Source organism: Metopolophium dirhodum, chromosome 1 (assembly GCF_019925205.1).
Source record: "Metopolophium dirhodum isolate CAU chromosome 1, ASM1992520v1, whole genome shotgun sequence".
NCBI classification, from domain to species: domain Eukaryota; kingdom Metazoa; phylum Arthropoda; class Insecta; order Hemiptera; family Aphididae; genus Metopolophium; species Metopolophium dirhodum.
The window spans coordinates 106,401,100-106,423,051 of NC_083560.1; the positions used below are offsets into that span (position 1 = coordinate 106,401,100).

At 31.3% G+C, this 21,952-nt stretch overlaps 2 protein-coding genes across 2 annotated transcripts in view; one reads left to right on the top strand and one right to left on the bottom strand.

Annotated features, from left to right (window-relative positions):
• LOC132935781 (uncharacterized) overlaps positions 1 to 21,952 on the bottom strand; it is an 80,398-nt gene that overhangs the window by 27,977 nt on the left and 30,469 nt on the right. Inside the window, exon 3 of the mRNA XM_061002393.1 lies at positions 6,029 to 6,211. Coding sequence (XP_060858376.1) covers positions 6,029 to 6,211 — 183 coding nt within the window. The remainder of the gene's footprint in view (positions 1 to 6,028; positions 6,212 to 21,952) is intronic.
• Positions 12,700 to 16,410, top strand: LOC132936419 (PRKCA-binding protein-like). The gene is made up of 10 exons (XM_061003143.1): positions 12,700 to 12,767; positions 12,824 to 12,938; positions 13,052 to 13,180; positions 13,264 to 13,537; positions 13,644 to 13,777; positions 13,835 to 14,028; positions 14,175 to 14,451; positions 14,525 to 14,570; positions 14,626 to 14,690; positions 16,216 to 16,410. Exons 1-10 carry the CDS (start codon positions 12,700 to 12,702, stop codon positions 16,408 to 16,410), a joined length of 1,497 nt encoding a protein of 498 aa, XP_060859126.1.

Sequence of the window (21,952 nt, forward strand, 5' to 3'; positions counted from 1 at the left end):
CGGCCAAAACAAACCCGCCTCCAAGGGACAACAATGTATATTTTATAATATTATTTTTTCGGAATGTTTTCGTATAATATTATTCTTCTGTGTTCGGTATAACCGTTGAAGTCTTTCGAAATTCAAACGAGTTCAGAACAACTCAATAGATTTCGTATCGCATTTAATATTTTTTCCATGACCCTCGAAACTCGGAACTGCTCTAGATAATATATTATGATCACCGTAGGTATACTTATATATTATTATTCTTTTCAGCCGCCTTGATCATTATATCACACTTGGACTTTGAATGGCCGTATGAATTATGCATATCTGCAGCCACCTATTCGGAAAACTATACGTTTTAACTATATATATATACAGTCAGAAACAGAACGTGGTTGTGGAACATTTTTCATTCTCTTTGAACTTTTTGTAACCCTTAAATATATTAATATTATTATGACGTGTGAGAAATATTATTTTTCGGACATTTAAAACATTATAAGATATTCTGTTTTTCGATGCTTAAATATTATTATTATAAAGTGTTGTCTCCAAACGACTTAGAAATTACCTACCCATAGACCATACCAAATTTGCGTTCAGAAGAATCCATTTGTTCTTAGAGTTAATAATATGTTATACTGAATTCAGAATTATTGGCATGTTATACAATTTAAAGTTTATTAGGTAATCGTTTACCATTAATTTAAAAATAACGAATATACTTACAATGTTGTCAAGTGTTTTAAAGATATATTTAACGATGATTCACATTTACTGTGAACTTTACCATGCATAACCCTCGTTGATAATTATATTGTCAAACACGAAATAGCTTAAACTTTCACTGACTGATTAAAAGTACCTATTAGATGACTGTCAGTCCTCAAACATAAAGTTTAAATTGACAGTATCAAAAATATTTTGCACCTAATATTATTGTTTTAATTAATTATCAACTGCAAATTACTATATAGGTACTTGCGTGCTATAATTGTAATCCCGTACGATGTGAAATGCTTTACCTAGGTGTAAATCGTGGTTATTCGTCTTAATGTGGTATAGTTTTTAATGAACCTACAACGTTGTTCTGCAGACACAGATCAAATGGCGAAGCCAAAGCGTGTATATAATATAGATAACACCAAAACACCGAGATGATTAGACACAAATACATAATATATTTATATATATAATATGTATGAGAATTAGAGTTCAACAACTTGATGATGGGTGGTAATATTATTAAACAGAAAATATAGTACCTATCAGCTATAACAATAATAATTACTATTATAGTTGCTGTCGTCGCCGCTGTTGCTATATTAGTGTAATAATAACGTGTAAGTGTCCGGTGAAAAAAACGCACTTGCAATTGGATTCGGGACGGAGAAATATATGAAAAAATAAATAAATAACAAGCGACGATTGAGATTTGAGACAATGGTCATCATTGAATTGGTCATTGTCTGTTGTTGACTTTTAGATGTGATGATGATGTTCAAACTGTGTACGGTAACAATAATATGAAACGGTAATATTAACCGCGGTCTTATAATATCTTAGCGGTTATACAGTTCGTGTGGACTGCGATAGAGAGCTTTAAGCGAACGTACGATAAGACTTATTATTGATTATGTGCGTAAACTATTATAATTTGTACCGACAATCGTAACAATATTAGCTTCGGCTAATTGAGCTTACATGCTACTTGCTTCTCGAATCCGGCAAGTATAATATAATAGTATAAGGCAATATTATTACTATTATTATGATGACATAGACTCAACCATTCCTAAAGATGTTTCCAACTCCCTAGTAATTTATACCTTAGTCCTATCAATAATATTATGTATTATAGATACTAGATAATAATTTTTATTAGTATATTATGTTAAACATAATATATTTTACACTTTATAGTAGGTATACGTTTTACTATAAAATAGTTTCAATAATTTATTATCATGTGGCAACCAATATAATAATATTTATAATGTTTGTATTATTTTTCGTTCAGATTTTTTATATTAAAGTTTTAAATTCTCATCTGGCAAAAAAAAGATTGAATGGGGGAGAGGAGGGAGGTTGGAGCGAAGCGACCATTGGGTAGAGCCCCCTAGTATTATACATCAAATATATAATTAATATCTATACGTCCTTTAACTAGTAGTTGAAGCAATGTATTTATGATTTAAATCTAAGAGCCTAAAAAAATTACTCCTTCTTGGATCAATTCATTTAATTCAATAAAAAGATTTGTTTTAATCGTCAATATTATGAGTTGTCTTGTTTCATGAGAATTTAATATGAATATTTCAACTATTAATATTGTGTTAAAATCCTATTTTTATTCCTAATATTTCTCCGATTTTGGAGTCCGTATTTACTACGGTATTTTTTATTTGTAAAATAAAACACAGGTATTATGTTCAAAAGTTGATTTGCACAATGGCCTAGAGAAAAAGTAGAGATCATTCAAACTATGGGCGTTAATTTCTCAAGTTTTTAGATGTACATTTGTCTAAATTGGTTTCTTGTGAGAAGAAAATATTGTATTTTATCGGATGCAATCACTTAATATGCATATAGTGCATTGTGCACTCAGACAACAGCTACAGATAGGTATAATAGGTACGTGACATCTCACGTTATAACAATTGCCTATCGAATACTCCTCAGAAAAGGCGCGTTTCCAACCCTCGTTTTATGAAAAGCAGATTTGTTTGTTAATATCAAGTGGTGCGGGGGGGGGGGGTTGAATTTGCCCCGTGGCTTATTTTTGACTTTGATTTTTGCGGCACTCACTCTTGGACCCCTATCACGCTGCAACTGAGTCTTTTACATGGTTACATATTAATATTATTAATTATACGTGGTTACACGCGCTCACGATTACGAACGATAAAGTTTATATACGAATTACCTGACTGTTTTTGGCCGTTCTACATCATATAATATCAATCTCAAGGATGGAGTTTGCACATTAATTTAAAAAAAAAAAAAAAACATTTTAAAACGATGGATTTTAGATGACGTGCACAATACAACTAATAACGATAAATATTATTCAGATATTCCGTAACGCGCGGCATAATTTATCATCGTGTGCAACACCAGCTTGTGAATGAATATTATAACACACTGCGTTGTACGTTAACAATTTTCTTTTTTCTCATTAACTAATACTGACTGTTTGTTATACGTTGTCAAAACAACTATTAGCGCGTTATTAAAACTCTTCCGAGTCGTTATAATACAATGGTCGACCTTTTTGCCATCCGTTTTCCGGGAATCGCGTCGCAACGGTTTATACACATTATTGTACCTACGTATTATACGTCTGATACGCAGGGAAAAAATTATCAGTGCTCTGTGTGCGGGTTGTTGTAAATAATAAATACGAGGGATTCGTGTCGTCACTCGACAACAAAAAAAAATTTGCCCCCGGGTACACGGTTCTATAAAAGAGGATTACCTACCGAGTTTACGCATAATATTTAATATACATTAGAGAACCAAAACACGAATGAGCGGCTGAAAAAATTACTTGAGTTTATTATTATTGCCCACTTATTATTTGCAAATTGGATACGAAGGAACTATATAGTAATATAACCGTGATAAAAGTATTATCTATACTATGATATCGACCAATGACTATGGGGGAAAAAATGATAAGTACCTACCCAAGTATTAAGGACTGAGCGCATTTTCAGCTTAGTCCGTAAAAGGTCGCTCCAAAAAATAATAACTAATTAATAAGCAAACTGCACACGTTATAATATAACGTAATAATATATTATTATATTTTATTCTTGTGGTACCTATTTGTTATTATATTTTGTAGCATTAACGTCTTTAAACGATATAATTGTATCACCTTAATAATTGATTATTTAAATTAATATTATTATATTATTAATTATTATAGGTTAGTCGGAGTTATATATTATTTTATAATTATCTCAAGCCGAGTTTACCTGAACGGCTGTACCACTATGTATATTCGTACTATTGTATTCGTGGACATGTTTTGGAAAATCGAGTTTTAGAAAAAATTAAATTTATGTTTTAGAATACGAACGTTTTAGTAAACGATGTTCTAAGACAGCGGCCCTCGCTGGAAGGGGCCAAAAATAAATTTTGAAATTCGTCGCCTTTTTGTCACATCCACTATTCAAAAACACTCAACAAAAACACAATAGGGACAACATGAAACTGAAGCAACAATCGAATAATATTGATATCAGATAAATTAATACAAAAAATACAAAAAACCAAAAATTCAAATGAATTAAATGAAATATATAAAAATATATTTTTAAATAAATAGTTGAAAATCCCATTTATGATATAAACAACAATTTGAGGAGTGCAATTTATAGTAATTTTAAACACTAATAAAAAATGATTCGTAATATTAATTATTATTATGAACTTTGTTTTTAATTAAGTGTAAAAAGGACAAATGACTAAATGTTTTAAAAATGTGTTTATTTCACGAAAATAATAATAGTATACATTAAAACAATTTATAATTATTGTAATAATTTTACATTGCACGTCTTTATTTTTTTCAATTTTATTTACTAGGCACAATTTAGAAAAAGGTTATATGATATTATATATGATACTTATATCCTTCTATGATTTACCATTATACTGTAATAGTGCTCCGTGAAACAATATTCAGAAGCAAATAGATATTAGGTATGTACCCAGTCATGATAAGTATATAAATCTAGTGTATATAATACTTATCAGACGTACCGTGTATACCACCTAATGGCTAACGGCTGCAGAGTCCCGAGTATAATAATATTATTATTTTACCGTTGTTTGGCTCGGGAAAAAAAACACAAATCGATGTAATTAACGCTTACAGTAAATTACGATAGCGAAAAAATGTAGCCCTTATAAAATTAGTATTATCCAAGTTGTCGTACAGTGGTCGTAAACATTAAACTGTCTAAAGGTAAAATATGGGTATACTATTATTATAATATTACCGTAAATATCGCGTCGATCCACCGCGTGGTGTATGATTATAATATTATTTTATATTTCGGCTTGATTTTCGCCCCCTCGGCAACCCGAAAACGATTGTGTTTTTATTAACAGTAAACTAAAGTTCGGACGCTACCAAGTCCGTCCCTAGGATTTACAAATTAATTAATTACCTGCAACGATATTACTAGGTGTAATATATTGTATATTGTAAATTAACGGCTGGTCGGGTGAACAATGCGCAGTGGAATTAATATATTACTATAATAAAGAAAATGTATTTTTGTTGGATGTTTGCGATAATTTGTTACAAGCTATTTTTCTATATTTTTCGTACGAAAAAAAAATGTTTAAAATATTATATGATATGAAAAAAGGAAGTATAATTTAGCCGTAAAAATTATATAGAAAAACAAAAAAATTCTTATGACCTACTTTGTTATAAATTATTTCCACTAAAAAAACAGTAATATGATTGCGGTGTACCTATAATAGATGATGATAATATTATTATAGAAATGATGTCGCAATCTTATGAAATCTTATGAGCTTTGTCCCACAACCGAAAATTTGTTTGAGTCCTTTCCCCGTCTGTCCAGCCATTATCCCAAACAATTTTTCCACAGGTTCAAATTGAGCCGAGGTATTTTTATATTCGATTATATTATATCATGTTATATAGCACCGGAACGCACATCAACCCCAAAAACTGTGTCATTTCAGGGAAATTTTATTTTGGTGACTCCAGCGAAATAAATTAATTTCACGCCAGCGATGCCAAACTAAATCATGTGCTACCGCATTATATTATGGCAGACAATTTTTTTAAGCTGGACCATCATTTGGTCACAAAATATTATAGACAAATTTCAATCGATAATGGATATATTTTAAAAACAACAGAATTGATTTTTTGTTCCGGGTTATAATTTTGCACTGTACAATAATATATTATTGTGTACGTGCCTCACATAATATTATTAATTATTATCATATCTTTTAGGTGCAGTTATCCAATATGTCCACTTACGGAATTGTGTTCGCTACCGTCGTGAGACAGAGCTTCCCTGGTATCGTTGAGTACGAACACGTTCTCCCTGCCCACGTCGTCGGCACTTTCCTCGCCGTTCGGATAGAGCTCCGTTGGCCCGGCGCCGCTGCCCACCACCACGCCTCCTTCCGTGGTGATCGACTCCTGGCACAGCACTCTCATCTGTAACGAGACAAAAAATAATTGTTAATAAACAAATCGGATGTTTATTATATATAAAAAAAAAAGATCGTCCACCTATACTACAGTAAAGTCGCTGTTAAAAATAATAATGCGTTTGGTAAATTTCTTAAACGAGTCAATATAATAATATTGCTGCAGTGTTAGCGTTATTATTTATCTATAATAGCTATCTGTTATATTATCATATATAATGGGTGTTTGGTTTTCCAAAGATTTAATTTTTTTTCACTCCCATACTTTTCGCAAACAAACGATCTACATACCCAATTATTATCACGCGCATAAGATTAAAAAGGGCATTCGGACGGAGACGGTGACGAGAGAGAGAGAGAGAGTGAGAGAGAGAGGAAGAGAGAGAGCGAAACTGCAAAGTGATAATAGTGGTAGCGACCGAAAATCGTGTTAATCCTCCGGATGACTTGTCGCGATGACGAGAAAAGGGCTTTGGCCCCGCCGCCGACATGGGTCGTTATATTATCAATGTGTATATAATATTATGTATATACATAATACAATATGTATTGAAACATATTAATTTGATTGGACAAGCTATATATATCAAGAATCTTAAACACCACGGTCTTGGCAGGCCGGAATAGATGATCCGACACGATCAACGAACCGCTGCAGCTATATATTATTGTATGCAGTCGCTTTCTGCAGTTGGATTATGTATAACGATTATCAACAATAGCGTAGTATTTTCGGAGATTTTCATTATTTTTAGGAAGGGTACTTTAATTGTATATCAAATCAAATATATAAGTATTTTTTACCATTATCAGAGGGGAGAGAGGATGGAGCTAAGCACGGCCTGCGCCTTACCCTCTGGAAACCGTTTGATATAAATATATAATAATATATTATAATATCTTTATAAAATTATTATATACGTGTCAAGAGGTTATGCGCTAATAACTGTGCATAATGAACACATTTTTATATAATTGGAAGGGTATTTCAAATACTTACGAACAAATTTCGTATTTCGTATCGTGTTTATGGTGAGTTTTTTTAGGGTTTTTTCATACTAAATTTTTAATTTCGCGATGGAAGCAGAATTATACTTTGCCAAAAAATACTGATGTTGAATAATGTCGGATATTGAACGAAATTACTAAGTATTTAAAGTTTACCTGAATGGAGTGCAGCGTAGTACAACTTTTACTGAGTATTCATCGTCATATTATATACATCAAAGTGTTTAGAAGAGTATTTCGCTTTTATATAATAATAGGTACCTATACTATAATATTATATTTCAGGTGAACTTTACGCGAGACTTTGCTCGATTACTGTTGTTCAAATGTTATAATAATATAATATAGGAACTAAATATTCGACCTTTCCGTTATTTTATTGGCAAACTTGAAACTTCGTTCGAATTGCTTTATTTCCGTCAGAGTTATTATCGTATTCCCTTTTACCACCCATAAAGTCCGACCGGAAAATCATAGTTTACGATCTCCCCATGTTGTTTATTATATTGCATACTATACGTTTGAGTTTTGCGTACTTAACAATATTATTATATTAATATTATCAAACTACACAGATCAGTTTTTTTGAAAACCAATAGAAACTAAAAATTATTTTTAAATTAGTAAATACATTTAATTTTGATATCGTTCAAAGTGATATATTTTATAAGAAAAACACTTTGAAAGGTTATAAAAATATCAAACTATATTTTGAAAAATAATATTTCATAGTACGATTTATCATATATATTTATCGTACTACTATTCATATTTCATTGGATCTAAAATATATTTTTTTGGAATTAAAATTTGTCAACGTCAACTGTCAAAACTTTAGAACTCGATAAGGTTAAATATTTTCAGAGTATCCAATACACTCTGGAATGGTTTAATATAATATAAGAGTTTACCATTCAGCCCAATTTCACTAAACATATGAGATGAACCTATACGCATCCTATGCAATCAAGACTCGGATCGTTATTGCTATATTTTGTATATATTATTCTTGGAAAATCGAATTTATCTATTTCATATACATTGTGCATCATTATTTATAATAATATGCATGGAGATTATAACCCAGACAGCAATTTTATGATTAATAATATTATTATAACATTGTAACAACGAATAATATTAGCATAACGTTATTATAATACTATAATAATATTATCATTACAAAATGCTGTCTGGGAATATAATGACGTCGATCGAAAGTTTTTTTTTCACACGTTTAGGACTTTTAATATTAGGAGGTACACATCTCGACGATTTCGTCTAACATCATTCCTTTATACATTATTGTTGTTATAATGTTAATGATTTTGTATTCATCGACGAGTTAAAGAGAGACACGTGCGTCGAAAAACTAAAATTTCGCATAATTGTGTCATAAAATGTCGATGCTTTTACTTTGGTATCGCCGCGCGCGCGCCGGCTCTTGGCGTTTTTAAGCGCTTTATATATTGTTCAAGCCGAGTAAAATATATTTTCCAACTATCAAGCCCCGCTGAACTAAATTATGTGTATAGTATTCTGTCTTAATAATAATATAAAAACATTAGGTACGCACGGCACGACACGGCGGGTATCGTCGTAGGTATACGAATAACGATGATGATGCGATTCGCGTTTTAACACATCGGTGAGCCGAGGACAAAATTCTAGTCCATCCGATCGACGTAGACAAAATTTTCAAACACCGTAACAATAATAATATGGTTATGTCTTACATTTTTTATTCGTAACAATGATACGACGTAAGTTTTTATTAAATTTTTATCGTAACTATACGATGTGCGTCTGTGATCTCGATCTACATAATATTCTAATTATTGTTATCAGTGTTTTATAGGGACCGGTTTCGCGTACGTATACATTTGATACCGTTTTATTGTTACAGTTGTTTACAGTTTTATTGTTTATAATATTATAATTATTATTATGCAACGCGCGTGGGTTGCATATTAAGAACAAGTCTTTCTCATCGGTGGATCCTCAACACTTCTCCAAATAAATTATCATAAATCGCGAGCATAATATAATAATATTATATTGCAGCAGTGCCGAGCGGCGATCACAAGTGTTTATTGTACACGATAAACGATAATATTATAAATAATATTATCACAATTATTACCTACAGCTGAGATGGAATAACGGACGCGATTTATATAAATTGCTATACAATATTGAAGTACTTAGATAATTATTATTGTTGCGTTTAACAATCACTATAATATGTATTACATAAATACTATTCAAGCAATAAGGTAATTCGGACTTAATAATACATAACAAGTATTTATAAGTCGCTGTACGAATATTAGGCAAGTATAGGTGCTCGACGCTCGTATTATACTTTTATTAACAGTATTGTGTGCTGTGAATTGTGATTTACTGCCCGCAAGGAGCTTACAGCGGTGCCGTAAACAAAGTTTCATGATTTTTACTTGCAACAATCTACGGAGTAGGTTGTAAATTGTAACATAATATGATTAATAGTCACTGATTATATATTTAAAAAAATATTTTGATCACATTACGGACTTTATACCTTATTATGCATACGAAAGAAAATAAAACGATCCAACGATTATATTATACCCGGGATTACAAATTATAATTTTTCGGGGGGCCACTTTAGGAATTTAAGAAGTTTTCGGGTACCATCGACAAGTAATGTACATGTTTTGATATTTATTCAAAGAAAATATTCAAAAAAAAAATTAAATTAAAATTATAATATAAATATATCTCATCGCAAGGGCACAGAAATGATTAAGATCTGACGCTAATAGGAATTATAGGCGTATAAAGTATAAACGCGTATTATACGACTGGACGGAAGTCGTAGATGATGATATTACGTATGCGAAACAATAATAATGTGGTCTTCCGGAACGGTACTTATATTGTTCCACGGCCGGACGTTCGCAATAAACCCGACGTCCGGTTAGGTCGTCTTCTGATCTGCAGACACATCAACCACCGTCGTCGTAAATCGTCGCCAATTAGAAAATTATTCCGGTGCTGAGTAATCGTCGGCTAGGTACAACTTATGACTTATTATTGTGTCTTCGAATGTCGATAAATTGTCTACGACTGTTGTAGTTGAGATGCACATTGGTGATTTTTTAGGGATATCGAAGATCATTCGGAGCGCAGAGACCGTATAGGGAACCATTTGACACATTATTATTTATTTTTATCGACAGCAAAACATAAATAGCGATCAATTTGTTACCGCAATTTTTTTTTGGTTTTCATTTTTTCAGACGAAAGAGCGCAGTCGTGGGCCTTATTTTTTGCAGAGGCGTACCCTGCCAACAAAGTCGGCATTTATAATGATAACAATTATGGCATAAAATAAAACGTACAATTATAGTGTTGTGTCGGACAACCGGACGGCGGAAAACAAACATACAGTTACGATCCGAACAACTACCGTTTCTGCGGCGCGTGTGAGAGAGTTGCGGTGCGCTTAACATATTACAATAATAATAAAATATGATATAATAATTGGTTTCGTTTAATCGTTTATTCTACACACGTGCGAGCAATATCGCGTAGTACGCACCGCCACGGCCGTCGTAATAATAATTAAAATAAAACGTCTGTGAGAATATTATTATTTCGTTCGAGTGTTGTTGTATGGTTGCAGTGCCCCCGCGGGTAAACAATTATTGTTATTATAATTATTACGAATTACAATCACCGCCGCCGACTCGCCGCTATTACAATGCATTATAATGCCGCGTGCACAAACAGCAACAAAAAACAATGATAATAATAGCTCATACATTATAATATATACAGACGTGCATTATACTGTACAGTCGTCTCGGAAAACTTTGTTCGTGTCCATTCGTATTTTAGTTGAAGTAGTAAAGTCGAAGCAGAATTCCATTTTTGCGCCGTTTCACAAACACCACCGTGTCGCCGTTTTCTACCCGACGGTCTTGTATGATGATATTTTTTATTGAAATTTTTTTTTTAATAAACAGTCTATATCTTAGGGGCACAACGGGCTTATGAGGTTAGAGTATACATATAAATTAATTTTGATAATCATTTACACAGTTAAAATAATTAAATATTAACAGACATCCACTAATGACACTCACTATAGTATGTATTAATATTAAATCGTTGTACTTCAGGGATTGGAACTCTTACAACTCTTCCGGTATCGGTTTTCGACGGTTTTGATTACTGTTTAGGTTTTAGTTCTGAAAATCACAGTGACTAGAACCAGAACCGTCTTCTGGTTCTAGTTTTAGTATTGGTATAGAAGTGTACAACTTTATGTCGTAACTTTCCCCGCTGTGCAAAGTTTACTTGGTGTTATTTTCATTCATTAACTAGCCGTAAACAACCTGATTTTGGCGGGAAAAATTTAACAAATATAAAATAATATGACACTACATCTGCTTATTTCGGTTTTGTATAATGTAGATAGGTACCTCAGTTCACGGACAATTAATCGGCGTCGGTGTAATTCGTTTTGTGAAATAAATCGATCGAAAAGAGCAATTCGCCCGTGTCGGATGAAACTCGGTATATTTTCAAACGTGGTTCAAGTCATACTCGAAACTTTGTAGCTATTATCCTAAACCTCTGCAGAGATCGAATATTTATTGAGTCTACAAGCGATAAACATACGGACATTGCCCTTTAAATAATTATTGTAATAAGAATAGATCATAGTAAATTCTACTTTCAGGTATTTCGTATGTTTATTTCTAGTTACCATTGGTTAAATCATAACAATTTTTTTGATCTGAAACCAATGGCAACACTATAAACAAATAAAAATATTTGATTTTTGTGAACTAAAAAGAAATTCTTGTGTCACTGTGTGACCGTATACCGCTCTCAACTAACCTATAATGGTTGTAAACGAAATTATAAACACTCTCAAAGTCATTACGTGTGCAAAATTTAGTGCTAATCAGATTTCAGTAATTTACAAGTCTATAAGCCCTATCCAAACGTATTTTTAATGTATATAAGATTGTATATGGAATATTTTTGCATTGTCACTACTCTTTTTGGTAAGAAATCTAAAAAAATTGATTTAGTTACTGCGTCTGTGTTTTTATTTCAACTGAATATACAGAGAATTATAATTTATTTTCTAAAATTTGTTCATTTAGTTGCGGGCAAATCAAAATACTGTATTAGATCCAATATGATTGAATATAATATAAATATTTTTATAATATTATTTCATAACCGTATAATATAATATAATATTTTCAAGTTGTAACTTTCATGCTATCTTATTTCCAGAATAGGATTCATAATTTATTAAATTCAAATAATAATATGTCACAATTAATACTATTAATTTCCATTTCCATGGTTATTTGTTTAATATTATAGGTACGTTTCATAAATACAGTATATATTTATATATATATATATTCTAATTAAAAATAATGTTATTAAATTGTACTTCTATTCTAATATTTTTTCACGATGAGCAACGTTAACCCATCTAAGACTATGTACAATGATCATTATTTACATTTGAATGGTGATAAAAAGTAAGTTTAAATATTTGATCCATCGTGTCATTTTTATTTCAATACAATGTGTTTAGAGGTATGAAAGTATCCTCTGGAATTGTAAAAATTAATAAGGACACGAAAAGCAATTGTATAGGTTTAACAATAGATGGAGGACCACCTCACTGCCCTTGTATATATATTACACAGGTATGAATATTTTTTTATATATTTTCCAACAAATATCGATTTTTAGTATGTCTATGTATAATCTATGACTTTAGTCATATATTCATTGTACTAAGTGAATAATATTATCTTAGGTTTGGGAAGATTCACCAGCTGCATTAGATGGCACATTAGAAAGTGGCGATGAGATCCTAGCTATTAATAATGAACGCGTAAGAGGACGTCACAAATTGCAAGTATCAAAAATGATAAAATCGAGTAGTGTGAGTTTAATCTTTCTGCTTATTCACATAGAACTAAATTATTTTTATAATATTTAATGTATGTTCGTTTATTTGTATCTAAGAATCCTGTAATTTTGAAATTTAACAAATTACACGCTGATATCAAACAAGGAAAAACTTTGGATATTGTATTAAAAAAATTTAAACAGAGGCTAGTTGAAAATATTTCTGAAACTGTTGCTGATTATTTGTGTATGTCTCGTGCAATTATTGTGGATGACAGTCTTGTTAAACGTTTACAACAGCTGGAGAACTTGGAAGAAGCATATCGTTACTTGGTCGATCACTTAAAACATGTTCTTGATGCGTTTTATGAACTGACCCAATGTTATAAAGGTACCTATAAAGTCTTAAGTAACAGAATTTTGTATGATAGTATTAAAGTGATTTGAATATTTACCAATATTCTATAAACTGTCTTGCCTGTATTCATTTCCTGTAGAATTTGGGGAGACTTTTGCAGACATAGCTGTCCGAGAGCCACAACCTAGAGCAAGTGAATCTTTAACGCGTTTTTCTGAATATCACAGACGAATGGAGCGCCAAGGTCTTATGCTAATCGATGTTATTAAACCAGTAAGTATAAAAAATCTTACATTGTTATATTAAATATAATTTATAATTGCGGATTAGATATCTAGGTCATTAGGCACATACCTGAATAAAGCTATTCCAGACACCAAGGAAACAATACGCAAGTATGCCGATGTTAAATTTGAATTTTTATCTTACTGTTTAAAAATCAAAGAGTTGGATACAACACAACAAAATACTTCATCGACATATGATCCTGTGTATCGTATTGAAACAGGAAATTATGAATACAGGTAGTAATACCGATACAGCAAAAAAAATAAAAAATAATATCAGTTTGAGTGTACCTATAAATAGAGACTAAACACTAAGTACATTGAAGCAAGATTAATGTTATATTAACACACCATATTATAATCATTATTTTTGTTTTGTGTAGGCTTCTATTGAGATGCCGACAGATAGCAAGAAAACGATTTTTTGCTCTAAGAAAAGATGTTTTGACCAAAATCGAACTGCTTGAAAGTAAACACGTGCATGATGTTGTAGATCAGTTTCAAATAATTGCTTCACAAATCACTAGTTACAACCATGAAATAAGTTGGATGATAAATGGAGGAGATAGCGGTGATAATGAACCACCGATATTTCCTATTGAGATGGATTTGAAATGTACCGCATTTGAATATAATTCAGTCCAGCCTGATCTTAATTATGTAAAAAAAAAATGTTTTGTGTTTTAAATCAACTAATTTATTAAGTATATTATTATTTCTAATTAAATTATAGGAAAGTGTAATAGACTACGAGAGTACAAAAAGTTTAGGAAAAAAAAAAAAAGTACATTATTTATTGGTTATAAAGTTTAAATAGATAATCGACTAAAATTGATATTTCCATTTCAGCTTTGACAGAATTATTACAATATTGTATATGTTTGGAGATAACAGATAATGCAATTATTATAATTCAACAACATCTTCTTTAAAAGAATAATTTATTACAATCAAGATAAAACATATTGTATTATTGTTTATATTTTATTATATTATATTGATTATTATTGATTATATTTTTATTTTAATGTTTGGACATTCCGGATTTATTATTTTCTAGATTATTACCCAATAATAATTATTATTATATTTTGGATATACTGTATGACGATTATGTGAATTTTAGATTCTGATCGGAGGATTGAATTTATTTTATTTTTCTAACTTGAGTAATCATTTCCGAAATGTCTACACTGTATACACAAATTAATGTATACACTATAATAATATAATTTAATACAATTTAAAATATTGTGTTGCAGGTGTCATTATTATAAATAATTGCAAATATGAATATGAAAAAAATTTTGCATAATTTCGCTATCCAAATATTAAACGCAGGTATATAATATGATTATAATTGGCGGACATGGGACATTGTCGTCGTTCGATTTATTATAATATAATAATATTATATATTATTATAATCCCGCTGTCGTCGGTACGCTTTGAGATTTTTTCGTTCCGTGTAATATACAGCGAGGGTGCTATTGGTTTTTACGATAATCTGTGTTTTTATTTTTTGTTTATCCGATCTAGACACTTTCTCGAGCCGGGCAGTAGTATAGTTGTGGAATGGAAAGTCGTAAAAAGCTTGGCGCGCGCATAGCACTTCTGGAGATTGAAAAACTGGTCACAGAATGTACTGTTATACATGTATGCGAACTATTTCGAGGGTTTCTCTGAGAACCATACGCAAACAAAACTGCGAAAAAACGATATAGTAAACAACCGAGCAATGGTTTTCGATAAAATCTCGATCCTCGGCGATGGTTTGACATCATTAAAGATTTCTCCCCCCCCTCACCCTCACTACTCTATAGCGCTTTTCGTTCACGATGTTGATACCTATAATTCACACGCCAACCTGTTTCGATGCTTTTTAAAGTGCCGAAAGCGTCGTAGTTCTTTAACTTGAGCAATGAATTTAAGCTTCGACGATGAGATTTGTTTTTGCTTAGTATAGCAATTATTTATAACACTCAGTTTTAGTCGAATATTCACCGATGTCATTAATTTTTCATTAAAATGTTTATTTCTTTAAATATTACTCTACTACTACTCTGAACTATTTTAATAAAACAATAAGCCATATTTTATGTTTATTAATTTTTCTCTCTAACCAAGTATACAGCTAGTTATAATATAATTATATATATATATATATATATATTATACAATAACTAATATTTATGCATATTATTATATATATTATTTTATTTTAATATTTAATATTGTTCATTTGGAATTTTCAAATACAAACAGAAAAGTTTCAACAATAATTAGATACTATAGCAACTCACTAACTACGTGGACCGAATAAAGATGAGCTACCCAACAACAAAGATAGCAGAAAAATGATTATGGAGCAAGCGTCAAAGGACCAGTTAGCATTACCTAAAATTGTAGAAACAATAGTTCCAGAAAATTGGGAAGATGAGAGGTGGTGCTATGGTGAAAACTATACGCTATAGCGAAGGCTACAAGACGGTCAATAGAACACGAGAAGTCAAGGGCGACTATATGTCTGAGGCCAGTCAGAGAAACGAAAAGAATTTATGTCGACAGAGCGAGGACAACCATGGTCAGCATCCAACCATATGGTTGACTCATGTGTAACCAACATGACCGTTTCCAAGCTCGATAAAAGTTTTTAGTGTTTACTTTAGTGTACCCGGAGAATAATCTTTCCCGGATAAATCCCATAAAAGTTCAACCGATTCCCACCAGGAACTGCCAGACAAGAAGCATAATATTATTCACCTCCTCGTGGATAACTTCCATTAATGTCTAACTGGGCTAGGTATACTTTTCATGGTACTGCCTACAGCACCCCATGACGTTTCCATATAGATTCCAATAGTTTGAGTTATTCTTACACTTGGAAAAGCACGGGCATCAGCAAGTCTACAAGCATTCGGAGTATTAGGTATATAATATATTACTCTATAGTACATCGTGACGTCCATAGCTCCTATTCAAGTCTTAAAATATTTTAAATTTTTTTGTTTTAATTTATAATTTATAAAAAACGTTTCAGATTTTATAACATTTGTTGACGGTTGTTAATTAGATTTTAAAATATTTCACAAGCATACCTATAGGTACTAATTTGACAAAAAAAATATTACTGATGATCAAAACCACAAATGGTAAAATTAACGGTTTATTTCAAATCTCAACGATAAAATATTTAAAATCAGAATAAATTATTTTCTAATTATTTGTATAATAATATATCTGTTACCTACTAGTGATGTTCTTCCTTACTTGTTTTTATAACGTTTTGAATGGCTGTTCAATTTTTGGGATTTTCAATGTGTACGGGTTTTAAATTAACAACCCTTATTATTTATGTTTTATTAGTTATTATAGTTATCAGTGATATATTATCATAATATTGTATACAATTATATAATATAATATATTATAGGTACCTTAAATACTGTTTGACCGTAAACACCGAACCGTATTCCATAATCGTATTGTATTATATTGTCAATATAATGAACTGTACAAAAACTTAATTTTGTGTATAATCCTGGACCAACTATCTGCTCTAAATAATTACCACAAACGGGTTGGTGGATAAACTTTTTTTGCATACTATAGCCATAATAATATTGCATTGTATGGGTACCAATTATATTATGTAATTTGTCTTTTTCTTCTACGGATTGTTATTATTATTGTTTATTGTCTGTTTGGGATAAGAATTTTTTAAAAAATTCGTTACAGACAAAAAAATAGGTTTAAATAGCCACAATCTACAACGAATTATAAGTACCTATGTATTTTTTTTTCGAAAACGTTCTCAACTACTGATCTTTAAGCCGAAAGATATTATAAATAACCCTGACGGGTGGTCTTGATGGATATTAATTTTCATTTTTTTTTTTTAAGGTGAATCCATTTGTAACTAAGCCGACGACGCATATCATTTCACACTAAATACAATAATTTTATTGTGTTGCAACATTATTATGTCTACCTATGTATAGGTACTCGGATCAAAGATATAAAGGTGAACAGAGGTCATAAAAAGAAAACTTCGACTGAAGACAAGGCGATTTGTGTGTTTTTTTTTTCATTATTATTGTGATAGTTACAATTATTATAACTATTATTATTATATATATAAATATATTACGAAAGAGGTACCTACTCATTTTTTTAAATTTTTTTTTACAATCGTAACTGCCAACACGAGATGAATTGCCGTGGCCAATAACCCTAAACGAATCGGACTTCAAAATATGTAACAAATTTGTAAATACTTAGCGACTTATAGTTTATATAAGTTATAACCTTTAACCACTGCATAGTAATAAATAATAATCAACACGAACGAACGTTATGAACGGTTGAAACGTGTTAAATGAAATGTAAATGTTAATTAAAAATACTATTACTATATTATGTTAATAATTCTATTCGAGTGGGCACACGATTCATCTAAAATTATAACAAAATAAATACGATCTATATGACATACGCATCATATTATAGTCTACAAACGATTCCTACAATAAAATGTTAAACGACGATAAAAATATTATTATTTCGTTACCTTGTTTTTAAACACTCATAGGCCATAACCATTGATTATAATAATATTATAACCACGGTGTACGAGTATATTATTTATAGTATTATTATACAGTATTTTATAACATTTGTGAAAATAACACTGTCTGAACATAACAAGAACCTATACTAGACTAAGGATAAGTATAGTTGGCATATTACATCTGTTTAATGCGATTGTATGTACTCAAGACCGTAATATTATATTATGAAAGAATTAAATTTTATCCTCATTAAAAATACGTTTTAATAACTCAATCGTTTCAATCGAATTTCAATGTACAACCACATTTTCAAAAAAATCACATATATATATAATATATAAGCTGATGATAATCTTAGAAATTGAAATGTCCAATGGCACCTATATTGGTATATGGTAACTATATTTTCTTGGTCGGATATCACGATTTGATGACGTTGAAAGCGATAGTACAATTAGCACCGTCTATAGTGACACGCACATGTTAGGTATATAACTAAAGTGTATTATAATAGTGACGACCGATGAGATTACTGCGTGTTCACGCGTTGCCGGCAATAATTTTGGTCGAACTTCGTGCGTTTCTAAACACGGCGTTTAATAAACTGTATGCTAATATTGTTATTATTTGCTAAATACAGTAATAATAATTACCGGCCGTAGTGTTCTCGTATATTATTATGATTTATAAGCGCATTGACGTCGGGTATTTAGCATTATAGGTGGGTATAAATTATAATCGCTCGTTTGGTAACCGCCGAAAAAATAATACGTTTACTTATTATATTAAAATATTATGAAATTCTATAGCTACACAAAAACACGCGTTTTAGGTATTTTTTTTCTCCTCCGATCGAGAATTATTATTCGCGCGCGACGTATATGAAGAAAAAATAATATACGAGAATAAGACTTTTTTTTCGCAGTCTTCGATTTGCCGGTCAACTCGTGCAAAACGCACACGTTAAAATATATAATAATAATAACAATATGTTCGTTGAAACATAACAGTATCTAATCATAATTTTCGGAACGTTCGGTATAATATTATTATCGCAAACCGTCTCTACAGATATTTAATAATAATAATATATTATAACATACATGCCGTCACAAACTCACAAACGCGTCTGTCTCATTCCGTTATCAATAATATGATTAATTCGGCGTGTATATATAGTAAGGTAGGTTCCTATGATACCATGGTATAATTACTTTGAACGGACAACCGTACAGACGACTTTAATACGACGAGTCTAATGCATCTGCAGTGTACAGTTGGTGCCCAACTTTTGGATTTGACTTTGGATACTTGTAAGAAGTGCTAAGGAATAATTTTATTATAGTAGTTGTATATTATTTTCTACCACTATATAATATAGCCATATAAGTCGGTGCTCGTTAAGTTGACGAAATATTTTTCAGCGTGACAGATGGTTAATCCATAGACCACCAATAAAACTTTATTGTACTGCGATAAAAAAAATATTTTATTTACCTAGGTACATTATGTTTCAATTTGATGTTTTTTTTAATAATTTCTAAAGCGTTTTTCTTGTAATTTGACATTTTTACTATCACCTAATGGGAATATAATAACTTGTACAGCTATAGTGTAACGGATTCGTATGGTGGGACGAGTTAATCTTTAACCGATAGACTATAATTTTATTTTTCATCAAAAAATCCGAGATCATGATTAAAAAATAAACAAATTAGTCCCACGCCGACTTTGAGGGGGGAAGGGGTTAGATATTAAATAAAATAAAAAGTTAAAATCAACAATACAGTTGATTAATATCAATTAATATATTTTATTTATTAATAAGTACATATACTATAAATTATAATGACAACCTATAACCTAACCTGCAGGATTATTAAAAATGATTGTCCAATGTTCTGCACCTCTGTCTTTTCCTAGGTCACCTGATCAAACGCCATGTGACATTTGGGGATATGTTTAAAATGCTGTGTAGGCAATACCATTATGATCTACCTCGGAAGAGCTAAAAAATGAACTGATTCAATTACAATTGAATGAATCTGAGCTCCGACTATAATAGATGTTGTTCGTGTGGCCAAGGAAGCCATTAACAAATTGATTCAAAATAATGTTATTTCATTCAATGTATAGTAATTTGAACCTAAAAACTAAACATATAAAAGCGTTTGGAATCGAACGAATCGTTTTGAATAACTCTGCGCGATATCGTTGCGCTGCTGTTTTGCACGATGACGAAAATGCGGTGTTGGAAAAACTATAGAAACTATTATCAAACGCGTTCTATTAGCCTCGGAACATATTATTTACTATAAAAAGGTGCAATAAAATAGTGCAGACTCGTCATCGGACACAACGGAGTTTCGCAACTGCAACGGTGTAGTGCATATATTTTACTCGCGCAATATTACAATATTATAATATATTGACGACGAGATTGTTATTTGGTATATAGATATCATTATGTTTGAACGCGTCACAAACGTCTTATTGTTCGTTTGACGGACGTGTAAAATTACGCAAAAATCGTAATAAAATAAAAACAAAACGTAATCCGTTGGCGATTTATATAATATACATTTTAGTATGATATATTATGAGGTGCAGTGCGCACGCGCGGCAAATTACAGGTCACAATGGTAATTAATTATTACCTTACGCGCCGAGTCGTCTACGGGTCATCGGACAGTGGGCACAGGGACTGTGTATGCAAATTGATCGTTTGTTACAATAATAATAATAATAATATCGTGTTTCGAGACAATGGCTTGATAATTAGAAGGAGCCGTGCCACCTGCCTATATATCGTATACATAATATTATGATTCACTCTCAACTCTAGTAATGTATGTTATAATGTGTACAGCAACATAATATGATATAATTAATGAATATGCGTACAATACCGACACCCTTGACGATACGTATCGTCTCCTCGTCGTCATCGTCCGTCGCATTGACCGCGCGATGTCCGACGATGTTGCACAACGCAATATATTATACTCAAACGATTGTATACAATAATAATAATAATAATAATAATATAAAATATTATATTATGCGACCTCGAGTCACGGTCCAAATACTCGTGTATGTGTGTTCAGCGAGTTTACGATGGGCCTTGGTGCGATCTAAATGTTTGATTAAAGAAGAAAATCACGGATCGAATAACGCATCAGTGGCATCCGGAGTATGTTTCTCGGAGAACGCGGTTTTTTTCCATAATTCGTTCGGTTCATACAGAACCAATCGTAACGGTTTTCCGTCAAGTAAATTGCGATTTTCCTGGAAAATGACTCGTGACACGAGCACCTCCGCCAACCCATGAACCGTAATAATAATAATAATAATAATATGTGAGGCGCGAGTGCCACAGCAGCTGCAGGTGAATCGAATGATTTTTCCGACCCGTCTTTCCCCATGTGAGCGGCACAGGAAAATTATCTTATTATTATTATTTGAATGTTTTTTTTTTTCCAATTGTTTCCATAAAATGTATACTGCAATATGGTTATGTATAGAAAAAAAAAATTGTAATAATTTAGTTGACACAAACGTAATGACCTATACACCACTACAACTATAGT